The 23,293-nt window shown below is 44.4% G+C and overlaps 1 protein-coding gene across 5 annotated transcripts in view; it reads left to right on the forward strand.

Annotated features, from left to right (window-relative positions):
• FIBP (FGF1 intracellular binding protein) overlaps positions 1-23,293 on the forward strand; it is a 156,821-nt gene that overhangs the window by 33,264 nt on the left and 100,264 nt on the right. For all 5 annotated transcript variants that reach the window (XM_069208022.1, XM_069208025.1, XM_069208023.1 and 2 more), the window contains 3 exons: positions 1,508-1,706; positions 7,666-7,792; positions 22,095-22,195. In XM_069208022.1, the coding sequence (XP_069064123.1) occupies positions 1,508-1,706; positions 7,666-7,792; positions 22,095-22,195 (427 nt within the window). The remainder of the gene's footprint in view (positions 1-1,507; positions 1,707-7,665; positions 7,793-22,094; positions 22,196-23,293) is intronic.

Raw genomic sequence — 23,293 nt, forward strand, 5'->3', positions numbered from 1 at the left:
GCATGTCATAATAAAGCCAATAATGGCATTAGTATGGATTTATTAAGACGGGGTGTTTGATACCAAACACCATAGGCTTCAGTGAAGCCATTATGTCCGTAGGTATCTCATTTTGACTAGTGCCCAGTACATACCTTAAGATGACTTAACTGCTCACTTGTAATAGCTAGCAATGGTGCTAGACATTACAGGAACATTTCTCCTCATGCGGATATGTCCTCACATGTGCTTCAGTGCACCCTGCCTTAGGGCTTCAAGACCTGATGTAGGGGTGACTTGCATATAGCTCATGCAGTGTCTTTGGCATGGCACACAGAAGTGTGCCATGTCACGTTTTCAAACATGGTTTTCACCATGTCACACATCCTGCAATGGCAGTCTGTGCGTAATTTGTGTGGGGCCCCCTAGGGTTGCAGAGGATATGCTGCAGCCCTTAGGGACCCTCTTTTAGTACCCATGCCCTAGGTCGCAGAGGTACCATTTACTAGGGACTTACAGGGGTGCAAAATTCCATGCCAGTTGGGATACAATTAAACTTTACTTGTTTTAGGGGAAAGCACACGCACCGAGCTCTGATTAACAAGCCTCCTTGCACTGTCAGAGTCGAAAACCAGCATCTAGTAGTTCTAAATGGGGGCAAAAAGTAGGTGGGGCAACAGCAACAACATTTCATTTTCCTACAGTTCTCGATTTCATGTTCAAGAAGCCTTCAACACTGCTACATGTCTATTCTACAGCTTGTGTTTCCCTTTGTAACTGCAGGGTACATAGGTTCTCCATGTCTATAGCAGTGGGAACCATCTGGAAAATATTTTAGGGTGGTCAGATCCCTTATCCACCTTATCCATGAGCACTGAGAATTGGAAGGATGGCAGCCAGTTGCAAAAATGTTAGCGGGCAGTTGCCCCAAGATTGGAAAGTTGTTAAACCCCGTTGGTGCACCTTCAAAGATAAATCGCAGGGCAGTTTAATTCATAGCTCTCTGCCTGCCTGCCATTCTCTCCTTTATAAGGACAATTATTGTCCTTTCATGTTCACCCTTTTTAAAAGTAATTTAGCTTTTCTAATGAAACAGTTTGTTTATGTGGTCCAAGGCTCATGCTACCATTGCATCATATCCATCTGCTTATCATTTTGCTTTTCCTCTTCCCAAAATCCATGATTTCTTTCCCCAAAGTATTGCGCTTCTCAAGGTAGGATGAAGTTGTTTTCTTATCTGAAGTATTGTGGAATACTCTGACAAACAGATTTTAGATACAACAAAGTTATGTGCTGTTACGTCTACAAGGTCTCCAAAGAGAGGACTGCCGCCCCTTTAACCCCCTCATTAAGGAATGTGTGTGCTTCTTCTCAATGGCCTCAGTGGGAATTCATTTTAAGTAGGTTACCATTGGGAAACAGTTGGCACACATTTAGATTTGGAGTTATTGGAAATTTGTTATTTTCAAAGAAGTTCATCGTGTAATCAATTTTCTTTATCGTCTTCTCCTTCATTTCCTTTTTGCAGTCAGTGATGCTGTCACCATCAGGACCAAGAGTGGAATTCTGGAGCAGACCGGGGCTACGGTGGACGTGCTGCAGAGCGACACCATGGATCACTACCGCACCTTCCAGATGCTGGAGCGGCTCCTTCACTCTCCCCCTAAGCTCATCAATCAGCTGCTCTACCAGATCCCCCCATACCGACAGGCCATGCTCATTGAGAGGTGAGTGGGGATGGTCCTACAAAGCATGCACTAGAACCTAATATTTTCTCAGCAGAAGGAGTCTGTAGCAGAAATAGTCAATAAGCCTACTAAGAGAACACCAGTGTATGTAGGCTTAGTCACCTGTTAATCCTTGAGTTTTCAGATAATCATATTTTCCATGAAGATAGTATACCCCTCTTGGCATTCTAGTTGCCGCGGAGTTAAATGGTTTAAACTCACACCTTGGTGGAGTAATTTTCTGCTCCTGGCTTGTGTTCCTGTTTGTGATTTTTCAAAACCTGCAGAATCTCCAGATGTCGAAAAATAGGGATTTACCAAAAGCTCCCTTGACAAAAGAAAAGGAGTCGAACAGAGGCAGCCATAACCCTCTGGCAACGCCTCTTTTCCTGCATCATTGAACAGTATCTAAATTACAGCCTCATGAGATGTCATCCCCGTCCTTGGGAAGACTCCCAAAGGCAGTAACCGTGCTCTGTTGGCTCATAAAGACAAACAAGACGTCCTTCAGTTCTTCCAGTCGGACTTTATACCTGTCTGAGACAGTCACTCATAAGTACAGGTGATTCCCGAGGCATCCCTTGTTGTGTTGCTCCATATCTCCTTTTAGTAATAGATCTCTCTGTGACCCCACTGCTGCCAATCCCTTTTGGTGATACCTATGATTCTGAGTTGTAGTCTTCCATGGAGTTCTTGGGGTTCATGGAATTCTTGGGGGATCTTCTTGCTTACACAGAATCCATATTCAGAAGCATGCTGGTGATCGACAACATCCACTGCCTCCTATGGATGCGTCACTCTCGTCCATTCCTGGATGTCTAGCTCCTACCTGAAACTTGTGGAAACAATTGTTGTTCCTCTCTAATAATTCCCCGTCCGTCCTCCACCTCATACATGCGATCATGTCTCTCACCGATAGACCTCTAAGCTTCCACTCCACAGTTGACACTGTGCCAAGTGCTCCCTCTTAAATGTTGATTGCCAACTGTCCTTCAAGGTGCACACGTCTCTGACATGAACATTTGAGCTACTGATCCTGCCCTGACCTTGTCAAATCCGCATAATGGCAGCACCCATCTTCAGTATCCCTCATCGTACTGACCAGTTGCGCTGCAGCGCGACTCCTCGGAGCACAATGCACGTTCCATTGCATCACCACAAAGCTGTTGTACAACAACCCATTACTATCGTCCCTGCCATTATCGTCCATCACTTAAGGAAAGAGTTGACGACTCCACAGTTTAAGAAGCACGTGCACCAACAAATCGATGCGAACCTCAAAACACTTGCATTGTTTATTTGTATTTATTGTTTACATGGGCAGCTGAATATTTCTACCAGAAATGTCATACTCAATATTTCGCAGTACGTGTTAAACATTTCTATCCTACTTAGTATTTATAGTGATGCATTAATCGACTCTTTTCATTTACACAGAGCACTTGACACTGATGTTTTATTGGATCATTCAGAGGTGTTTAGCACTTGTGTCCTCGGGCTTACCCTCTACGTTGGACCCAAAACGAAGTACAAAGTATACCCTTTTAGCACTTGAGCATCGGGGTAGAGTAGTGTCCCGCGAAGTCGGTACGTCCAAGCTTTACTTAGGGAGGTGGTTAGTGGTTGCAGGCTCCGACCTTAATAGAATATCCAACAGCAGGTGATAAATCACTCCCCAGCCAGTACTTTAGCTAATAAAAAAAAATAAAGTACTTTATCACTAACGCAAAAGTAATCACTCTACATACTCATTCAGGATCATTCATAAGGGGTACTAATGGGAAACAGTATCCACAGTAATCTGTGGGACGGTCTTGGCAGTAATGTGCGTCGGTCCTTGGTCCTACGAGCAGAGTCTTAGATGTGGAGGGGAGTGGAGCTCCAGTGGGTTGTGGTCTCAGTCTCTGTCACAAAAACTACCTCTGACGCACATGCGTCAGTATGTGTGAGGCAGGGGTCAAACTACGAGCTTGTTATCATGGATTCTAGGCAGGGTTTTGCTTGCGCTCTAGAGCTAGACAGGAGGCCGATCTCCAGCCCAACGCCAACAATATCATATTTAATTATATTACCACCAATTCCGACTTTCTTTTTCATTGACTGTATACCTACTCACAACTACCTGAGTTTGACACGTAAGGGCCTGTCTAAATATTGTACTAGTCCTAACAGATGATTAAGTGAGTCCCCTCTAGCAGCACCTTTGGTTAAATACATCAGTACCTAAAGCCCTGGAGGGATTTTGGACGGCTCTCTTGGTTGTACAGTTTATGTGAGGATGAGCGAAGCCTTCTCATGATTGCTGACCGGCGGTTGTATAGAGCATCCTGTAAGTCTGTAATTGAAGTATTGTATGACTTTAGTTAAACTAGCCAAAGGGCTGTTTTTGGCTTCAAATAATGGTGCCCAGGTCCTTTTGTTATCAAACAAAATACTAAATGATTGATATCAGTTCACTTGCACTAATATCCTGCCATTAATTATCCATTTTCTGGGGGTGACAAGCAAATTGCAGGACTGAGTCTCGTTAACATCCATTTTAAGCAACATTATGAAGCTTTCTTTGAGTTAGATCGCGAAGTAAAAGATTGCCAGTCTACTACAGTGTCCCACCGTAAGCTTGGACAGAGATGGTGGAAAAGATCGCACCATGTGCAAGCTGTCATGCAAACCTCTCCTATGCATCGTGGCGCAAACCCCACCTTAACCTGAGCCACTGGAATTATGTGGCAGGGGAGGACCAAATTGTGCTAAAAAAAAGCCAAATTATGTGGCGTAATGCGGCACAATATATGGCAGTATTATTTAACTATTTTGACAGTTTTACTCATGGTAACCTTGTATGGGAATATGTGTCAAAACAGAAGTATCAGTTTAACATTTACAAATAGCAGTCATCAACAGAAAGGTGACCTGCCACTGCACGACAAAGGGTTTGATACTGTGTGGCAACGTGTGTAGCAGATGTTTTGTAACTTTTGATCCGTTTGAGCTAGGAACAATTTGTTTTGTTAAAACTTAAAATTATGTGGAGGATGATGGGTTATGTTGCTAGTGTGACAAATCCACAAAATCGTGGAAAATGCCTTGGCAGCAGAATCGCATACTTCTAGTACTTCCTTATTCCTATAATATTCGTATAATATTTCGAATAGAGGTGGGAGAGTCCAGCAAAGTCGGAGCCTGGCTTCAGCCAGAGGTCTTGCTCTGCCCTTGCTCCATGGAGATTGGCGAGCCCGAAGAAGAGCTGAGTCAAGAATCCTAGGCACTGCCTCTCTCACTCCCCCGGATGCAGTTCCGCAAGCTAAGCGTAGTCGTAAAATTCACCTGCGCGTTTCCTGTTTTGAATATTGTCCCAGAAACTGACGATCATCCAGTGAGATACGATGCCTGTCTGAAGCCAATCTGCGCTGTGCTCGCCTCTCACTTTAACTGGAAGAACAGTCTGCGCCGGCTCCAAGACCTCTTTCTTTTGTCAATTATTTAATTGTCATTTATGTGAAGTCCGGTCAGGCGAGCCAGTAGTAATAAACATGAGAAGCACTTGAATGCCAGTCGGACTCGCCTATTTTTAAATCGTATTTACTGTATTATTTACATGCCGAATGCTTTGATGGCTCAGCTCGGTTTTCTTTGCACTTGCGGGCTTCAACACCTCACATTTCGAGTGAGTAGGATATCGCTTTTAGAAGCTCCTTATACTGACCGCTTTAGTGCTGCCTCTGCCCCATTTTGCACCAGCTCTTGTGAAATTGCCCAGTTGTTATGCTGAAAGTGAAAACGGAGAATAACGCATTTTTGTTTGGACAGGGAGATGTCACTGTTAGCTAATGGCGTGGAGCGGCTCTGGCAGAGGAAGTGAGCGGGACCACAGGGTTTGTTTTAACAGAATGGGTTAGTTCTGAAGAAAAGGGGAGGACAGCAGAGCCTCGGACAAGTAACGGCGTCAGTACGGCAGGCCCACGACAAGGGGCGCGGGGACGGGATCAGCACAGAGTGGGAAGATCGATGGCAGAGGCCGCAGTAACAGAACAGCACACCACGTGCAGCACGGGGGAGGGGGGGCGCCCCATAAAGAAAACAACTGAACTCACACGTCTCAAGGACTGAAACAGGCCCGGGTTCCACAGTTGCATTGCAATCCAGCAGCACTGCGTGTGGCATTTCTTCACCGTGCACCAATACTTTCATTAAATCGCGGCCCGCACTCGGTGCCCCACGTGCAGCTCACATAGTGGAGCATGCGCGTGACTTGGACGGGGGTACAGTGGAACCAGCCTGTGTCTGAGCTGTTGGGACTACATATCCAGGACTGAGTCTTACCCGAGGAAGCGGATCTCGTGGCCCACCCAGTCCCACTTCACAGTGTTGCTTTATCTTGTGTGTGGGACCCGTGTCCCCGTTCATGTCTGCGACAGCTGTCAATGTCAACCCGCTAACGACCCCCCATCGCAGACTGGACTTCAGGGGCACAGCTATACAAGGTGCCTCAGGGGGGCAGCAGATGTGTGCACCCAGGACATTTGATATTGTAGAAGGGGCCACAAATGCTTGCGGGGCTCCTTCTGTAAAAGGATCGCACCAGCGCTATATTTCCACGTAGTGATCCTAAATTTGCGTGCAATCATTTGCAGGTGGCGTAGTCCCAAGCAATTAGGCAATACTTTGCCGTTGCATTGGCACCTTACTACAAACCTTAATACAAAAGTAAAGAGGCCTTCGAGGAGCACACTGATAGTGGGCCACATTGAGATGACGCACAGTCTCTACAGCCATCAGAGTGCACCACGAGAGGTGTAAATAATGGACTCGGGGACCTCCCAAGGCACCTCCTTGCTGGATGATGCAGCCGCTAATTGTAACTACATTAAAGGGGGAGGAGAGATGATCCCCGCCACCTTTGAAATGCCTGCTAGATGCTGCCTCCGGTGAAATGCAGACCAGGTGCTTGACACAGCTGATCTGCCTTTCACTAATGCACTATCCCCTGAGCAGGTGCAAGGTTGCAAGTGCACTCTGAAAGCATTCATTGTGATAAACTGCCCTGTTGGAGTCTGCTCCCGCACATTCAGTTAAGGATGCACCACTGTGGAAAGTAGGACAGTGCACCCTATCCGTAATGCAGCTCGAGCTCTTCTTTCAATTAATTTTTATCTCGAAATATCTAATTTCAGTTTCCGTAAATCCATTTATATTTTTTTAACCATCCACTATCAGATTTTAATTTGATAAATTAATTTTGTGTGTAGGCCCTGTGTCAGGAATGTACTAAGTTATTTCTGCAAAAGGCTCTCTAATTCGATGGGGATGTTGTGTACACAAATGATTTTCTTCCCTTTTCAGAAATAACAGTGTCCTTCCGCTGAAGTGCAAAAGTAGGAAATGCATTGAGCGTAGTTAACTTTTGTGGATGTGTGTGGATTAAAAATGAATTGTCAAGGAAGCCGAAATTAAATGTTTTGGAATGACAACAATTTGAAGGAAGACCTGATGGTCCATTATCAGGGGTTGGATCATTAGAAGGTCATTTCGAGTAGCTATCGAGAGGAACGGAGTCTCACCAGTGTACAAACTAACACACAGCATGCATTAGAATACTACATTGCTGTCTGCAGTTAGGCCTACAAGACATTCTAATTACATTTGTGAAATTCGCAAAATTGATAGTATCTCATTATGCAGCTCTGTTCCATTATTTGCTCGCAGGAGACTGGTTGGAACAGAGTATGTTTAGTCGAAAGGTATTGCTGCTCAAACTGATCTACTGTGAGCATCTTGCCTGGCTGTTTATGTTAGATGTACACTATAGTGAACATTTAACGCAAGAAACTGACCAGCCACATTTCGAGTTTTTCATGTTATAATCCTGTAGCTTTCTCAACAAAAAATAATTTGGGTTTGTTCCTCGCGGCTCATCTGGTGCCTTTGTTTTCTCATCCGTTTCTTCTGGGCTGATCAGGTATTACACCTTTGATGAAGCATTCGTGCGGGAGGTCCTGGGGAAGAAACTCTCCAAAGGCACGAAGAAGGACCTTGACGATGTGAGCGCCAAAACCAACATCACTTTGAAGAGCTGCCGGAGGCAGGTGAGGCACCTCGAACAGTATAAGGCCTAGCACACGAATTTAAACATGCCAGTGTCTATGCATGTGCAGAACAAACTCCCCCACCTGCACTTATATCGAACAATATGCATTTCCTTCCACCCACACACAACACACAAAGAAAAAATACTTATGTGCAGATACATAGAATAAATACTGCTACATATACCTATACAAACACCCAACCTGTCGAAGCAAGTACCCCATTAATAGCATAAATACTGTCCCATACAGAGAGACATTCACCCCCGAGATCATCAACTCGTACGGTCTGCTGTGATGTAAATAATCCTTTCCTAATCTGCATTTCACTAACTGGTACCTGATGAGGTGAAGTAATTATGTGATTGCATAGTTATTGGAGATACTATTTGTTGATGCATTCACTGCACACCAGTTTATGCGGGAATACATATTGTGTCATGTTTGAAAGGACTTGGTCTTGAACAGTGATTGTATAGCCTGAAAGGATTTTAGTTCCCCAGATAGCACGAGGTGGTGTTCATAGTAGGGAAGACTTTTGAAAAAAGTAAGCGTTGTCACAGGCAAGACAGAAACAAACCAGAAATCACTGAACAGAATAGCATCACACCTGAGAAAGTGGAATGACCGGTTAGTATGGTTTGCGCTCTGGACTTTAATCACACACATGGGGTTCTGATAGAGACTTCTAACCACAGATTTCTCACCTTTAAAATATTCTCCAGACATCAGACTGTTACCGGAAACTTTTTGAGCAGTACCTCTGCACACTGTTGGTAGCACTGTGCGGCTCTGTACAAGCGTCATTCCACTCCAAAAATGACATGCAGGGCCTATATAGCCACAACACACTGACATCAGTTGTTTCCTTTCTGTGCCACTTGAGGCGGATCCTGAGCTACCGCTCGTTTCTCAGATACCTATTTACCTCATAAAAACTTGAAAATCCAGTGTGCAAAGGAAATGTCACCACCCAAAACAACAGGTTTTAAACCCTGTAAGGAATGTTCCATACAGTTGTCTGTGACAAATCCTTCTTGGTTTTGCCTGAGATGCGTGGGGTCAAACAATGCCTTTAACACCTGCGCTGACTGTGTCTATGGAGCTGAAGGCTATACAAGACCCCAAGGCAAAACTTTGCCAGCAAGCACCAGAAGACTCTGGGACAAGGCCGGTCCGAGCTGAAGGGTCGGTCCGGTCCCAGTCCCAGTCCAGAAGTCGTTCTCAAGGTAGTTACAATCGCACTCCAAGTCTTTGGGTGAGTTAGAGATAAAACACACAAAAAAAATAAGTGGGACTTACCACCCTTCCGGCCACTCGCCCACTGGTGAAAAGGTGCAAGGTTGTTACCAAGCCCCTCAATCACACTACCAAAGTAGATCAGTGTCAGAGCCTATTCTGAAACCTGTCCCAGCACAGCCTGAGTTTCTGGGGTCGTCTGCAACTCCATGGCAAATTGACGAGTTTTGCCAGGTCATCTCCCTCTGTTTGGATCCTTACTGACTCCCTCTGGCATTGCTTTGGACCCCAAGGAGCCTAGAGGCCCTCCATCTGTGGTACTGCCTGTGAGTTCGCCCTCAGAGACAGGTGGACCCTTCTTATCCACTACTAGGCTTCCTCTGTCTCCCATTCTGCCTCCATGCTAGTTCCTGGAGGATCAGTGCAGACACCGGCTCTATTAACACCATTGGACCAGTTATCCATTGTGCTCTCTGACTAGGAGTCAGCACCATTATGGCTCGACAAAGGCTGCATACGGCTTTCATTGATATGCCTCTTGCACCACTCAGCTTACTATTCACAAAAGGAAAGACACATATGTTGCATTGCTTGTTTTGGCCAGATGTATAGCATTACTTTGGTGATGAGGTGGGGCAACCATACAACAAGGAAAATTGGTATGATAACCTTCAAGAAGCCAGTGGCCCTGAGTTAGGCCTCTTCTCACTCCCTGGTTCTGCCATGGTCATTGGTAGGACAGCTGAAGTTCTAGACTCCCAGCTCCTCATCTTGGAGGTCAAAACCAATGTCTTAATGAAAGTGCTCTAGCCGGGGCAAACATCTACACAGACCCTCTTGTCCTTCAACGAGGCCCTTACATATATCCTTTTAGGGGCTTGGGCCAAACCTTGCTCTGGCCCCTCAGTCAATTGCAATATCGTGAGACTCTCCTACCTTGCCCTGGGCAGCCCTGTATTTTTATCTCTGCATCCTCCTTTAAAAGCTTGGTTGTGCAGGCATCCACAAGCTGATGAACATGAATACCTTTTTGATTACTATCTCTGATAGGAAGTCTAAACAAATAGAGACGTTTGGAAGAGGGTGTGAGGGTATTTTCATCCACTAGCTTGGCCCTCAGATCTGTGAATGCCAGCTGCCTCCTGGGACCTTAGTCCCACACTCTTTGGGATTCGGTGGCTCATGGTTTCCCAGAAGACTAATGGCCTTTCCTCACCCAGGCCATACAGGATGGTACCGATGCAACCAAGTTCACAACTGGTTGTTTTTGGACACCACAGCTTCCTTCGGGCAAACAATTGGCGCCACATCTGGCACCGTTCAAACAGTTTCTAAGGCAACATCCAGCCATCCCTTCTAGGCCTTGCTTGTTTGGGGACAAAGCTGATTCTCCTCTAGAGTGGTCCAAAGAGAGCAGGGCCAGCTGCATCAGTCCTACCATTCCTTTCACGGCTTCAACAGACGCACCCCATACCGTGAGCCAGTTTAGCCTCAGTGGGAAGCAAAGCAGATTTGTGATCGCAGTGCACACCACCCCTGCATGGTTAGGGTCAGCGAGCCGCTCAGTCCACTCCACCACCCCACAGCCCCACATGGCAAACCCTTTTTTTAACATGCCATTAGTGGCACACAGCCACCCGATTGGAGGAAAGATCTGACTGTTCTTGCCAGGTTGGGAGACCATCAAGTCAGAAAGGTGGATCCTGCAGATCATCTGGAAAGGGTACACTTTAACTTTCACTGACACTCCATCACATCTTTCTTCCTCCCAGAGCTACTGACTGAGGACCGTCTGTACGTCTTATGGCAGGAAGTGCAGGCCCTTTTGGCCAAAGGGGCGATTGAGAGTGTGCTAGTGCCAGAAGTAGGCTGTGGTTGTTGTTCCCACTACTTTCTGATTCTGAAGAAGAACAGAGACATTTGTCCTATTTTAGATTGGCACACTGTCCACTTGTTCCTTTGGAATGAAAAATTAAAGCGCAAACTTGCCGCGGTCTTGGCTGCTCTTGATCCTGGAGATTGCATTGTTACCTTAGAGCTGCAGGATGCTTATTTCTATATACTTGTCAAGCAGGCCCACCAGCGCTACCTGTGGTTTGTGGTGGGGCAGGAGCATTTTCATTCCATTGTGCTCTTCTTTGGTTTCACCAGCACGGGTGTTCACGAAAGTAATGTTGGTGACACAAGCACACCTTCAGAGGCCATGGGTTCCAATCTCTCCCTACCTCAATGACTGGCTGTTGAAGTTGGATTAGCCCCACACAGTCATCAACCATCTCAAGTCAAATGCAGACCTCATCTTTCGGGCTTACAACATGTGGAAGTCACACCTGAGTCTCTCTCAGACGCTCCCCTACATCAGAGCGATTCTGGACCCACTTCAATTTCGTGCCTTTCAAGAGTTTAGGACATTCAGGCTATGATCCCGATCTTTTAGCCTCTGTCCTGGATTTCAGTAGGGTCAAATCTGAGGCTACTCTAGGGCTGATGGTCTCCTGCTGCCTGCTGGTCAAGCATGTCAGGCAGCATATGTAGGCAATGCAGTTAGATCTGAAGTCTCACTGGGCAAAACATCAAGGGAATCTCTCTGAACACATGAAGCGTTCAGAGGAGATTGCGAAAAATGATGGTTGCTGGACTGCAATTGGTTCAGTGGCAGACCCCCCTCCTTACACCGCGCAGAGTTGATGATGGTGACGGATGCCTCCCTTCTGGGCTGGGGCAGCTATCTGGGAGATGTGGCGAGCAGAGGCCTCTGGTGTCTGGCGGAGGCTTGGCTCCATATCAAATTCCTGGAGCTAAGCGCCATCCGCTTGACGCTGAAAGCCTTCCTTCCGTCCATCAAAGGGAGGCTAGTGCAGTTGATTATGGATAATACCATTACCATTTGGTATTGCAACTAGCAGAGGAGTGGGGTTCTAGACCCTGTGACAGGAGGCACTAGGCTACTGGAAATTGCTAGACCATCAAGAGATCTTCTTCGTGGTGAACCACCTACCAGGATCTTTGAATGCCAACACAAGCTAATCCGTCGACACCTAGCGGAGCACAAGTGACAGTTACACACAGAGGTGGTGCAAGGTCTTGGCTGCGAATGGGCTGCACCTGTTCGTACAGCAGAGAATTTGCAATGTCATTAGTTGCGTTTGTTGAAGTTTCCAGGGCACCTCTCCCTAGGGGACACATTCCTCCTATGCTGGACCTCTGGACTTCTGTATGCCTTCTCATACACTGAGTTCTGAAGATCAGGGACGACTGGGCCCAAGACATCCAAGTGGCCCCGAATTGGGCACAGTGTATTGTATCCAGAATGCCTGGGCTTGTTAATGTGCCTTCCATTCTGGCTCTTGCAAAAATTCAGCAGTGTACTGCACCCGAACCTTTATAATCTCCACCTTCATGCATGGAGTTAGTGCGGCAACAGCTGAGAGATGAAGGCTCCGCAGCTGATTGATGTCATCCTGGCAGCCAGGCACCCCTTGACAAAAACTTTTTTACCTGTTGTTGAGATAAGTTTGTCGTTTGGTGCGGCAGTTGCCAGATTGAAAACCTCCCGGACAAATTATTTGATGTTCTGTTGTTTGTCTCTTGCCCGGCAAGGCCTTGCTTTGGGCACAGCAGTTAGCAGTACCTTTCAGCTTTTTTATTATGGTTGACGGACCAGTCCTTACTAAGTTATTGATTGTGATACATTTTTTGAAATGTCTCTAGTACTTGTTTCCCTCTCTCCTTTCATTATGCTTCTTTGAGAACTCAGCTTGGTCCTCACATATTTGATGTGCACTCCCTTTGAGCTGCTTCACAGCTACCCTTGGCATCTTCTTACCCTCAAGACAGTGTCCCTTGCCACTTCGAAAAAAGGCAAGGCCATTCAGAAAAGGGCCTTCACCCGTTGTACTCTGCATCAAAAGCTGCTACACATTGCTCAAAAAGTAACCTCCAGAAGCTCTATGAGTGTATTCCACCTGGGCCCGAGCTTCTATCACTGCGTTAGCATGGGGAGTCCTACTTGGGAGCCACTTCCTACATTGATTGAGCACTACTATCTGGACAGCCTGCTTCACCAACACAGGACTTCTTAGTTTGGGCCAGTTCATAGACACACCTCCCAAAAGATACTGCTCTGGTGTCTACCCAAAAAGTCAGGAAACTGCAGTTAAAAGTCTCTATCAAAAGAATAAGTCACTTACCTTTGGTAATGCTTTTTCTGGTTGAGACTCTGTGTAACCGCAGATTCCTCATCAAGCTTTCAATCCTCCTTGTTCTATGAATTGGGCTCTATCCACTAATGAGATCCTAAGTCTAGGAATCTGTACACAGGTCATAGCCAATTTGCTGTGGGGCTGTGTGTGTGTGTGTGTGTGTGGGGATGCGGACAGCATCAAAAACCAATGATGTCAGTGCAGGGGGCTAGCACCTACATAGGCCCGCACATCATTTCTGCAGCACAAAGGCATAATTGCAGAGCTGCACAGGACTACAACTCAAACGTTTCCAAATCTAGTCTGCTGCCTGAGGAATAATCTGCAGTTAGATTAGATCAGTTCTCTATCAGAAAGAGTGTTACCTAAGTTAAGTGATTTGTTCATCACGGAGGTCGATTGTTAGAAGATGGAAGGCCTTATTTAGAGTTTGGTGGTTGTGGCTAGGACTGCCATGCACTCTTAATCGGGCGGGGTGGAACATCCACTGCTTTTTGGTAGTGGTTCCACATCTACCAGATTCACAATAATCAACCAACATTCATTCATGAAACAAAAAGGCAAGGCAGATATCTCTGTAGGTTGCTAGCACTGGAACAAGACAACTGGAAACTATTAAAATATTTAACGTGGTTGTGGCTTGGTTCTGTTGCTGACAACTTTAAATGCCTCAAAAGGTTATCAACAAGACAACCAGAAACCTGGCTCAGAAAATATTATGAATCACCAATAAAACACAAAGCACACAGAACCTTGGGGACAGGAGCTCTGGAGTGCTGACTAACTCTATTAGATTCATAGTGCTGTAGCTACCCTAATTTATGTAAAATTGAGATTATCCAAAACAGTAACCCAGAAAAGCCCAGAATTAAACAAAGGGCCTGATTTAGAGTTTGGCGGAGGGATTTATTCCATCACAAACATCACGGATTTCCCATCTGACGTATTACGATCCTATTATAGCCTATGGAGATAGTAATACGACGGGCGGCATATCCTTCTCGGTTGTGAGGGAGTAACACGTCCGCCAAACTCTAAATGAGGCCCAAAGTCACTTTAATATCTGAGGCAACTCAACAGCATAACTGAATGCACAACATTACCCTATAGAATTGAGCAGACTCTAGGAGTGTGCTGGCTTACAGCTGAGCAGAGCTTCACCAAGCACAAAAGGAGTGGACACTCAAACCAAACATAAAATAAATATTTTCATAGCAAAGCATTGCCACATCAAACGCAAAGAAATGGAAGGTGAATATAGCAAGCCTCCGAAATAGCTTGAGGCAGGCCCAGGTGTACACTAACGAAGGACGAAGCAGTTCATTGTACACATCAGTAACAACAATGGATCTAATTCACCAAGGTTATTGGGCGCATAATTCAAGTTCATATGCTATTTGTCATTTTAAATGGTGTGTCCATATATTCCGATACTATATATCAGGATCATACGATTTTGCGTGTCACAAGGTGCACTTAAGACTGTGGAAAATCATCAGTTTTGGTGGATTTTTATTCACTAATTTTATGACAGGGGAAGAGTTGGGCCATTCTGGGAAGACAGTTTTGGAATGACAGCTTGCAGGACCGTCATGGTAAATGCATTGAACACCCACAAACACTTACGTTTTTAGTTACCTGCCCACCATGAAACTGCACATGAAATGACACCGGAGTAAATGGCTTTCCATGGAAGAAAAGGGAAGTGAACTCCCCCCTCTTCCATGGAGGCTGTGTATTGAGAGGTGCTTCCGTGGAGAAAAGGGGACACAGAGCATGCAGATACATGTTTCTGCCAGTTCTACTCCTACGGATTGTACACTATGCTTCAAATCCGCAGGATTGTGCAGAAAGAAACAGGAGTGTGTATGTAAATCTATTACCTGCATAGATTACTATGTACAATCAATGGTCTCTTTGTTAACACCTTTAAAATAAAGACATTTCTGCTTTTTGTTCATAAACTATGGCAAAGGTCAGGTCACAGGTGCAGTTTCACTGGGGCCCATGGTTATGATGGTGACCTGGGAAGCTTAATGCAAAAATGGTGGACTTTACAACTCAACAGTGGGTGTAGAGGGACTACTTTCTTTGCTTCAGATCCACAGAACCCAGCTATGCCTTTAGGGAAAGGCTTTGTGAATCTGAGTGTAGTGAAGACTTCACAACAATAAAAGTGAAAAACACTTTGGGGGTCATTCTGACCCTGGCGGCCGGTGACCGCCAGGGTCACCGACCACGGGAGCACCGCCAACAGGCTGGCGGTGCTCCCGAGGGCATTCTGACCGCGGCGGTTCAGCCGCGGCCAGAAAGGGTAAACCGGCGGTCTCCCGCCGGTTTACCACTGCCCTTGTGAATCCTCCATGGCTGCGGAGCGTGCTCCGCAGCCATGGGGATTCTGACACCCCCTACCGCCATCCTGTTCCTGGCGGGTCTGCAGGGGCCCCCGTAAGAGGGCCCCGCAAAGTATTTCAGTGTCTGCTAAGCAGACACTGAAATACGCGACGGGTGCAACTGCACCCGTCGCACCCCTGCAACTGAGCCGGCGTCCTCGTTGCAGGGGCATTTCCTCTGGGCCGGCGGGCGCTCTTTTGGAGAACGCCCGCCGGCCCAGAGGAAATGTCTGAATGGCCGCCGCGGTCTTTTGACCGCGGTGCGGTCATTCAGCGGCGGTACCTTGGCGGACGGCCTCCGCCAAGGTCAAAATGACCCCCTTTATTGCCTGGAGCCTACGGGACAAGCCTCTTCTCCAACCGCTCTCCTGTTTCCTTTCTCCCCGGCGCGAGCCGCTGTGGAACGCGTTAGAATGCAAACACAACACATCCCCTTCCTTTCAAATACACAGATAATAAAAAGAAAATATAAATAAAATAAGATAACAATACATTGAATTTAACAGTAGTACTAACAGTTGTACTTAAAAACCTAGTATGTACATACGTCTATAACCATAATAATTAACTCAGGAAATAACAAAACATTGAAATTTCACAGTAGTACTAATAGCTGTACTTTACATATATTATGTACATTAATACCTAACTCAAGAAAACCTTCTCCCCACACACAAAATCCTTAAGCCAACCAGGTGGTTTCCCCACTCTCCCTTCATTCAAAACCTCACTTACATCACTTTCACCCTCCTTGTTCACTTCAGCGTTATTCTCATTTCCACCAATCTCCTCGTTCTCACTTCCGCCACTCTCCATAAAAAGTCCTTCACTACTTACAGTATCACCTTCTTCCCCTTCCAACCATCCAAACTCAGACGTAGAGGGGATTATGTTTCCTAACTTCCCTACACTCCTTGGCCACCCGTTTAAGATTCCATACTTTTCCATTGCTCAACCTGACTGCATTGTTCAAAACCTCTACAGCATCTTCTGGTTCATGAAATTGACTATGTCCTTTTATAACCGTACCCGGTTTCTTGACTCGAACCCAATCACCAACCACAATGTCAACTGGTTTAGCACCATGCTGCTCATCATAATGTTTTTTCATAACATCATGTTTTTCCCTCATCTTATTCTGAACTGATTCTAAAGACCATTGCACCACGTTACGGGGATGCAACCAGTTTAAACTGTACTTGGTCCAAGGCCCCCCCCCCTCTCATTATTACAAAAGGAGACAATTCTGTTACCTCATTCTTCATTACTCTGTATGCCCACACAGCCTTGTGTAACTGTACTTCCCAATCCTCACCACTAACACCAGCTGATTGAATAACTCCCTTAATCACCCTGTTGAACCTTTCCACCATGCCATTGCAACTAGGATTATAAAGGGAAGTAGTTTTATGTTGAACACCAATTCTTTTGAAGTAACCTTTCAATGCCTTGGACAAGAACTGAACACCATTGTCACTTAGTACCATTTTAGGTAAACCTTCAGACACAAAAACCTTATCTAGAAATTACAAAACGCATTTCGTGTCTACTCTCTCCACAATTTCTACAACAGGCCACTTTGAAAACAGATCCATCAACACTATTACGTATTTTTGTTCATCACCTAACGGTCCTGCAAAGTCAATTGCCACATATTCCCATGGTTGTTTGGGCAAGAAATGTTCATTCATTGGCAGTCTGAATGTTTGCAACGTCTTGTCAGCATTCGAACACTTGGAACAATTCCTTACAAACCTTTCGACCTCAATATCCACATTAGGCCACCAAAATGACCTTCTTATCACTCCCTTTGTTTTTACAATTCCAAAATGTCCTTCATGACATAGATCCACAATTACTTCCCTCAAGTTCTTGGGAGGAATAATTCGCTCACCTCTCATTATCGTACCATTCTCCACAGACAACTGTGATCTCACTTCCCAAAAAGGTTTAACCTCTTCCACCAACTTGCCTTTATCAGGCCAATTTCCTTGCAAACATTTCTTAACATCAATCAGTACTGTACCTTTATCATATTCCGATATCCATTCTTCCCTGCACACAGCATGACTACCATCTGCATGTACAAAGGCTACTTGAAAATTATTCCAACTCTCATCCATACACTCTTCAAATTTAGTAGGCATTCTAGATAGGAAATCCGCTACAAGATTGTCCTTGCCAGGTAAATATATCAGTTTATACACATAATCCTGCATTCTTATTGTCAATCTTGCAATCCTCACAGAAGCTTTAACAGTTCCCTCCGTTGTCAATAATTTCACCAAAGGCTTGTGATCACATAAAATCGTTACTGGTTTTCCCCACACAAAAACTCTAAAGTGATCCAGAGCCCACACACATGCCAATGCTTCCCTCTCAATTGTGGGATACCTTTCCTCAGTTGGCGATAAAGCACTAGAAGCAAAGGAAATTACAAATTCCTTCCCATCCTTATCATTCTGGCTTAATACCGCACCTAATACAGTTATCCAGGTTAGGATCAAAACAGTGCAAGCTTTGAACTTTATTAATTTCTGAAGTGATGCGATTGAATTCTTCCTGGCACTCCTTAGAACATTCAAATTTGATTTTGTTTTTCAATAGCTGTCTCAGATGGAAACTTTTGTCAGCAAATCGTGGAATTAATTTTGTACAGTATTCCACTAATCATAAAAAAGATCTGACATCATCTTTAGAACTTGGAAGCGCAGCATCTTTTATAGCATTCACCAGAGACTCTTTAGGTCTGACACCTTGGGCTCCAATGTCATGACCCAGATATGTGATGCTGTTCCTTGCAAATTTGCATTTTGACAGTTCTACAGTTAAACCACTTTTCTCCAATATGTTCATCACCTCTTTCAGTCTTGAATCATGTTCGACATTGTTCTTCCCATAGATAAGAATGTCATCCTGGAAATTTTTTACACCAGAAATATTCCCAAATAACTGTGACATAAGTCTTTGGAACACCGCAGCAGCAGATGCTAATCCAAAAGGCATCCTGTTAAATTGGAAACACCCGAAAGGTGTAATAAACGCTGTGTACATTTTGGAGTCAGTAGTCAGGGAAATCTGATGATACGCAGCAGATAAATCTATGTTGGAGAATATTTTTTAATCCTTTAAGGAGAGAACCATTTCATTAATCCTAGGTAAAGGAAAACGATCAATAACGATATTATCATTCAAATGACGTAGGTCCACACATAGACGAATTTTCCCATTGCTGCGTCTGGCAACCACCAATGGAGAAATCCATTCTGACGCTCCAATGGGTTGAATTACTCCTAATGCCACCAATCTCTCCAGCTCCTTTGAAACTTCGTCTCTAATCAAAATAGGAACATTTCTAACCTTGTGTACCTTCGGAACTGCATTGGCCTTCAAAATTATCCGATGTTCAAAACCCTTTAAATTTCCCAAGCTTGTGTCAAAAACTGAAGGAAATTTACGTAACAGATCCTTTGCGACGTCCAACTCTTCATCCACCACCTTCACCTGTTCTTCACTGTTTGGATCCAGGACAATATGCAATTTGCCCTGATCAATCCAGCCAAGAACTGGTGGTCCTTTCTTAGTTATGTACAACTTAGCTCGAGTGGATCTGTTTTTAAATCTAAAGGTTAACCAACTATAACCTAACATATCGATTTTATTACCACTATAACCTTGCGGTTGTATGTCAGGTTCACATAACTCCATACCAATCTTCCCTATGAGTTTATCTCTCCACACCTCTTCATTCACAATGGTATATGGTGAACCAGAATAGGCAAAAATGTTCATGATAACTCCTCCAATACTTATTTGACACTCTGGCTTGTTTTTCCCTGGCTCCCCATTAACATTCAAAATCAAATTTGTTGTAGAGCATACAACACTATCACTTCTAAACACATGACTCCCTCCATCCTCTTCATCTTCCCGTTCTCAATTTTCGAACACACACTTCACGTTACTATCTTTCTTCCTGCAAACCTTCACAAAATGACCAATCAAACCACAATTTCCACACTTTCTTTGGATAGCTGGACAAGTCTTGCTATACGCCAAGTGATCCTTACTACCACACCTGTAGCACCTATTTTTTTCTTTAGAAAACGATTTTGATTGGGCATTGAAAGACTTACTGGCAGGCTGGAGGGTATTGTAAGATTTACTTGCAGGTTTGACGTTTATTTTACAAACTACCTCAGACTCTTTAACTTTTGACAGTAACTCCTTGGCACATCTACCAGACATCTCAGCTTTACGCACAATGTTCATAACCTCCTCAAGTGATGAATCCCCATTCACCCATAAACGTTCTTGAATGCCTTGATTATGAATATGCATAACCAATTGATCCCTAATTAACTCAGTTTGTAATGCTCCAAACTTGCAATCAATTGCTAATTTTTTAAGTTCAACAACGTAATCATGCACAGATTCGTTCTCATATTGCTTACGTTGAAAAAATGTATACCTAGTAATACCTATGCAAACCTTTGGTGCAAAATAAGTGTCAAGATCTTTCAATGCCGCCTCAAAAACATTCTGATCTCCTGCAACCGGAGCCTTTAACATTTGGTTATACACTCTTAACCCATAAGGACCTAAGGAATGTAGCAAGATATGTTTTTTTTTTCTGCTGACATGTTACTTGAATCACCTACTGCATCAATGTAATTTATAAAGTACTCCTTCCACTCTAACCATTTAATCGATGGTTCAGAACCTGTTGCCCAAAATGCATGTGGTGGTGAAATGCTGAAATTCTGTGTTGCCATTCTAAAATAACTACTCCTAACTTATATGTAACACAGGGATAAGGAAAAAAAACAATGCAACTAGTTAACTATGTTTTCCATGTGGAATATCCTAAAGAATAAAGATGTCCGCTAAACACATTGGTTAATTCCAAAGAATTCGATTTAGTCCAGTAGCCAGAAATGTTGTTTCCAAATGAAAAACAATTGTTGAAAACTAGCGCGTATTGCAGTACAATAAAGTCAGCACGATCTTCAGTATCTCCACGATACGCCCAGCAACAACACGAAGCTTCAGTATCTTCCACAAGTTTGAGCTCACAGGCAATTAATCATCGTTGCCCAGCAACAACATGAAGCCACTGAATCCATCAAAATGGCCGCCGGCATACACAACCAACCGGAATTCTCGTTGTTATGGCAACTTGGCGCACACACGATGCGTCAAATTACTGTTGACCAGAGCCCAAATTGACGTCCTCTGTGAATCCTGTTACTAAACAGCACAGCTGCTGAGCACACCGTCCGAATCGATCGATCCTCCCAGCTGCTTTAACCATGCCAGTAAGTATCGGCACAGGAGGAGTGTTTCGCAGCACCAGACCAGTCCGCACAGCACGCGAAGTCCTTGGCTCCAGACGCTCGTCGCCAAACTGTAGTGAACACGTCACAACAATTTAAGTGAAAAACACTTTATTGCCCGGAGCCTACGGGACAAGCCTGTTCTCCAACCGCTCTCCCGTTTACTTTCTCCCCGACGCGTTCCACGGGGCGCGAGCCGCAGTGGAACGCGTTCGAATGTGAACACAACACTGAGCCATAGTCTTTGGGTAACCAGGGCAGCAACTAGGCTTTTCTCTGGAGAACGTCTCTAGGGGCATTGAGAGAAGCTGAGTATTGAGAGGAGTAGTTGACTTCCCAGGGGTCAAAGTCAGATTCAGGGTCTAGAGAAACCCTCTTCTTTTTTATGCTAAGATGGGTTTGGGGGATGATTCATTAAAAGTTGCTCATGCAGTGGGTGTCCAGTGAGGATGCTTGTCATCTGGTACCCGTGCAGTCTCTCGCTCACTTAATTGCGCATCACTCTTCCGGACTAATTGTTGACAGCCTGTGGTGTGTGCCTGCTATATATCAACACACCATTCCCTATGTGGTAGGCCTGCATGCTGCTGCTCAACAGATGTCTTCTGTCAGAGAGTTCTGACTACAATTCCTATCCCATTAATAATGCTAGAACAAAAAATAGTTTGGCTCAAGGGGTGCAACACAGGGTCCCTGCGGTGCGTGGGGAAGAGGGGGGCAGGGGCACGCTTTAGAGACACCTTCCAACCTTCTACTGTGGACGTCCTCATCTTGCATTACACCACTGTTTTGCTCCTTCTTTGGAATGTGATGTTTTATTATTTTCCTCCTTTTAATATAGTGTAATGAAGTTGCCAATTAATAATGTGTGCCATGAAAATTCTCTATCTCAGGTGACCAAAAACTGGCTGTCGCTGGCACCGTCACCTATTTGTTAATATAACACACTGTTACTGTAGCCCATTGAAGCAGTGAATTATGTGATGGTATGCGCTTTGCAAGTTAGTTCACTTTTTTAAGTTTCATTCCAGCATAGGGTTAGTATTTCCATAAAGCCTTTTTTTAAATGCAGGCCCTACGTAACGCTTTTGTTGAAGGTTTGTTTCTCTCTTCCCCTTTCTTTTACTTCCAGTTTGATAACTTTAAGCGTGTGTTTAAGGTGGTGGAAGAGATGAAAGGGTCTCTTGTGGAGAACATCCAACATAACTTCCTGCTCTCCGACCGTCTATCCAGGTAAAAAAATAAAAAAAAATAATAATAATAATAATATATCTATCTATCTATATATATATATCTATATATATGTCTACATATATATAGATATATATATATATATATATAATCACACATTACCAGCCATTTGGTTGGTCGTAAGCTCCGTATAAATGCTTGCGTGTTTTATCTTAAGTGAGCACAACATCGTAGAACTTGACTTTGCAAAAAAGCTCCGTAGTAACCATATAATTAAAACTTTTTTGTAAGGTGCTTCATATCACCCTGCTGCCATTTCCTGGTGTTCTCAATAATAGGTGTCACAGTTACCCAGTGTTATATTGTGCCTTTACTGACCTCAGAATGGTGGCAGGCTGAGGCAGCTTCCCCGAGATTCAAACCCTTTACCTAAGGATTACAGCTGATATCAGTAGGAAGTATTACACTCGATTATCTTTCAGTCTTATCAACAGCACATTCTAGGCTTGAGGAGACAATTCAATGTCAGGGCTATAATAGGTGATTGGATGATGCATCAACACCAGTCTTTGTTAGATTACCCCTACATGCTTCTACTTTTTAAAGTGCGAGGGGCAGGGAAATTACACTTTGCTTGAAGCTGCAAAGATAATTGCTTTGGCCCTGCAAGTTTTAGAAATAATTCGTTATATGAACCTTACCCTGCTAGGATTTTGTTGTATTTCTTTGCAAGGCTGTCTGTTCTAGATGTAATTTACTTGAGAACCTTCCTTTGACACTACATACCTTCTTGACTCCAGTTTGCCCTGTGTTAAAGTAATCACTTTTACAACATGTCCCTTCTAAAACATTATGCTACAGCCCAAGCAATGTCCCATGGAAGTAAGTCCAGTTTGGGACTTTCCTGATTAGAAATATCTCAGAACCCAACATCTTCCTGTGCCTGTCTTCTATTTAGCCACCCTAAGGCGTTGAGCAAATAAAATCTCCTTCTTCCTCCCGCACGTATCATTTCAAAACTTTATCTGAGCATCTCAGCTCTGGTCTTCGTTATTGTAGCTCTTTGTTAAGAGAGCTACGTGAGTTTTGCATCCACTTCCTTCAACTCGAGTAGAGCCAGGAGACTAGTGACAGGCCGTA

This window comes from Pleurodeles waltl, chromosome 9 (genome assembly GCF_031143425.1).
Source record: "Pleurodeles waltl isolate 20211129_DDA chromosome 9, aPleWal1.hap1.20221129, whole genome shotgun sequence".
Lineage (NCBI taxonomy): Eukaryota > Metazoa > Chordata > Amphibia > Caudata > Salamandridae > Pleurodeles > Pleurodeles waltl.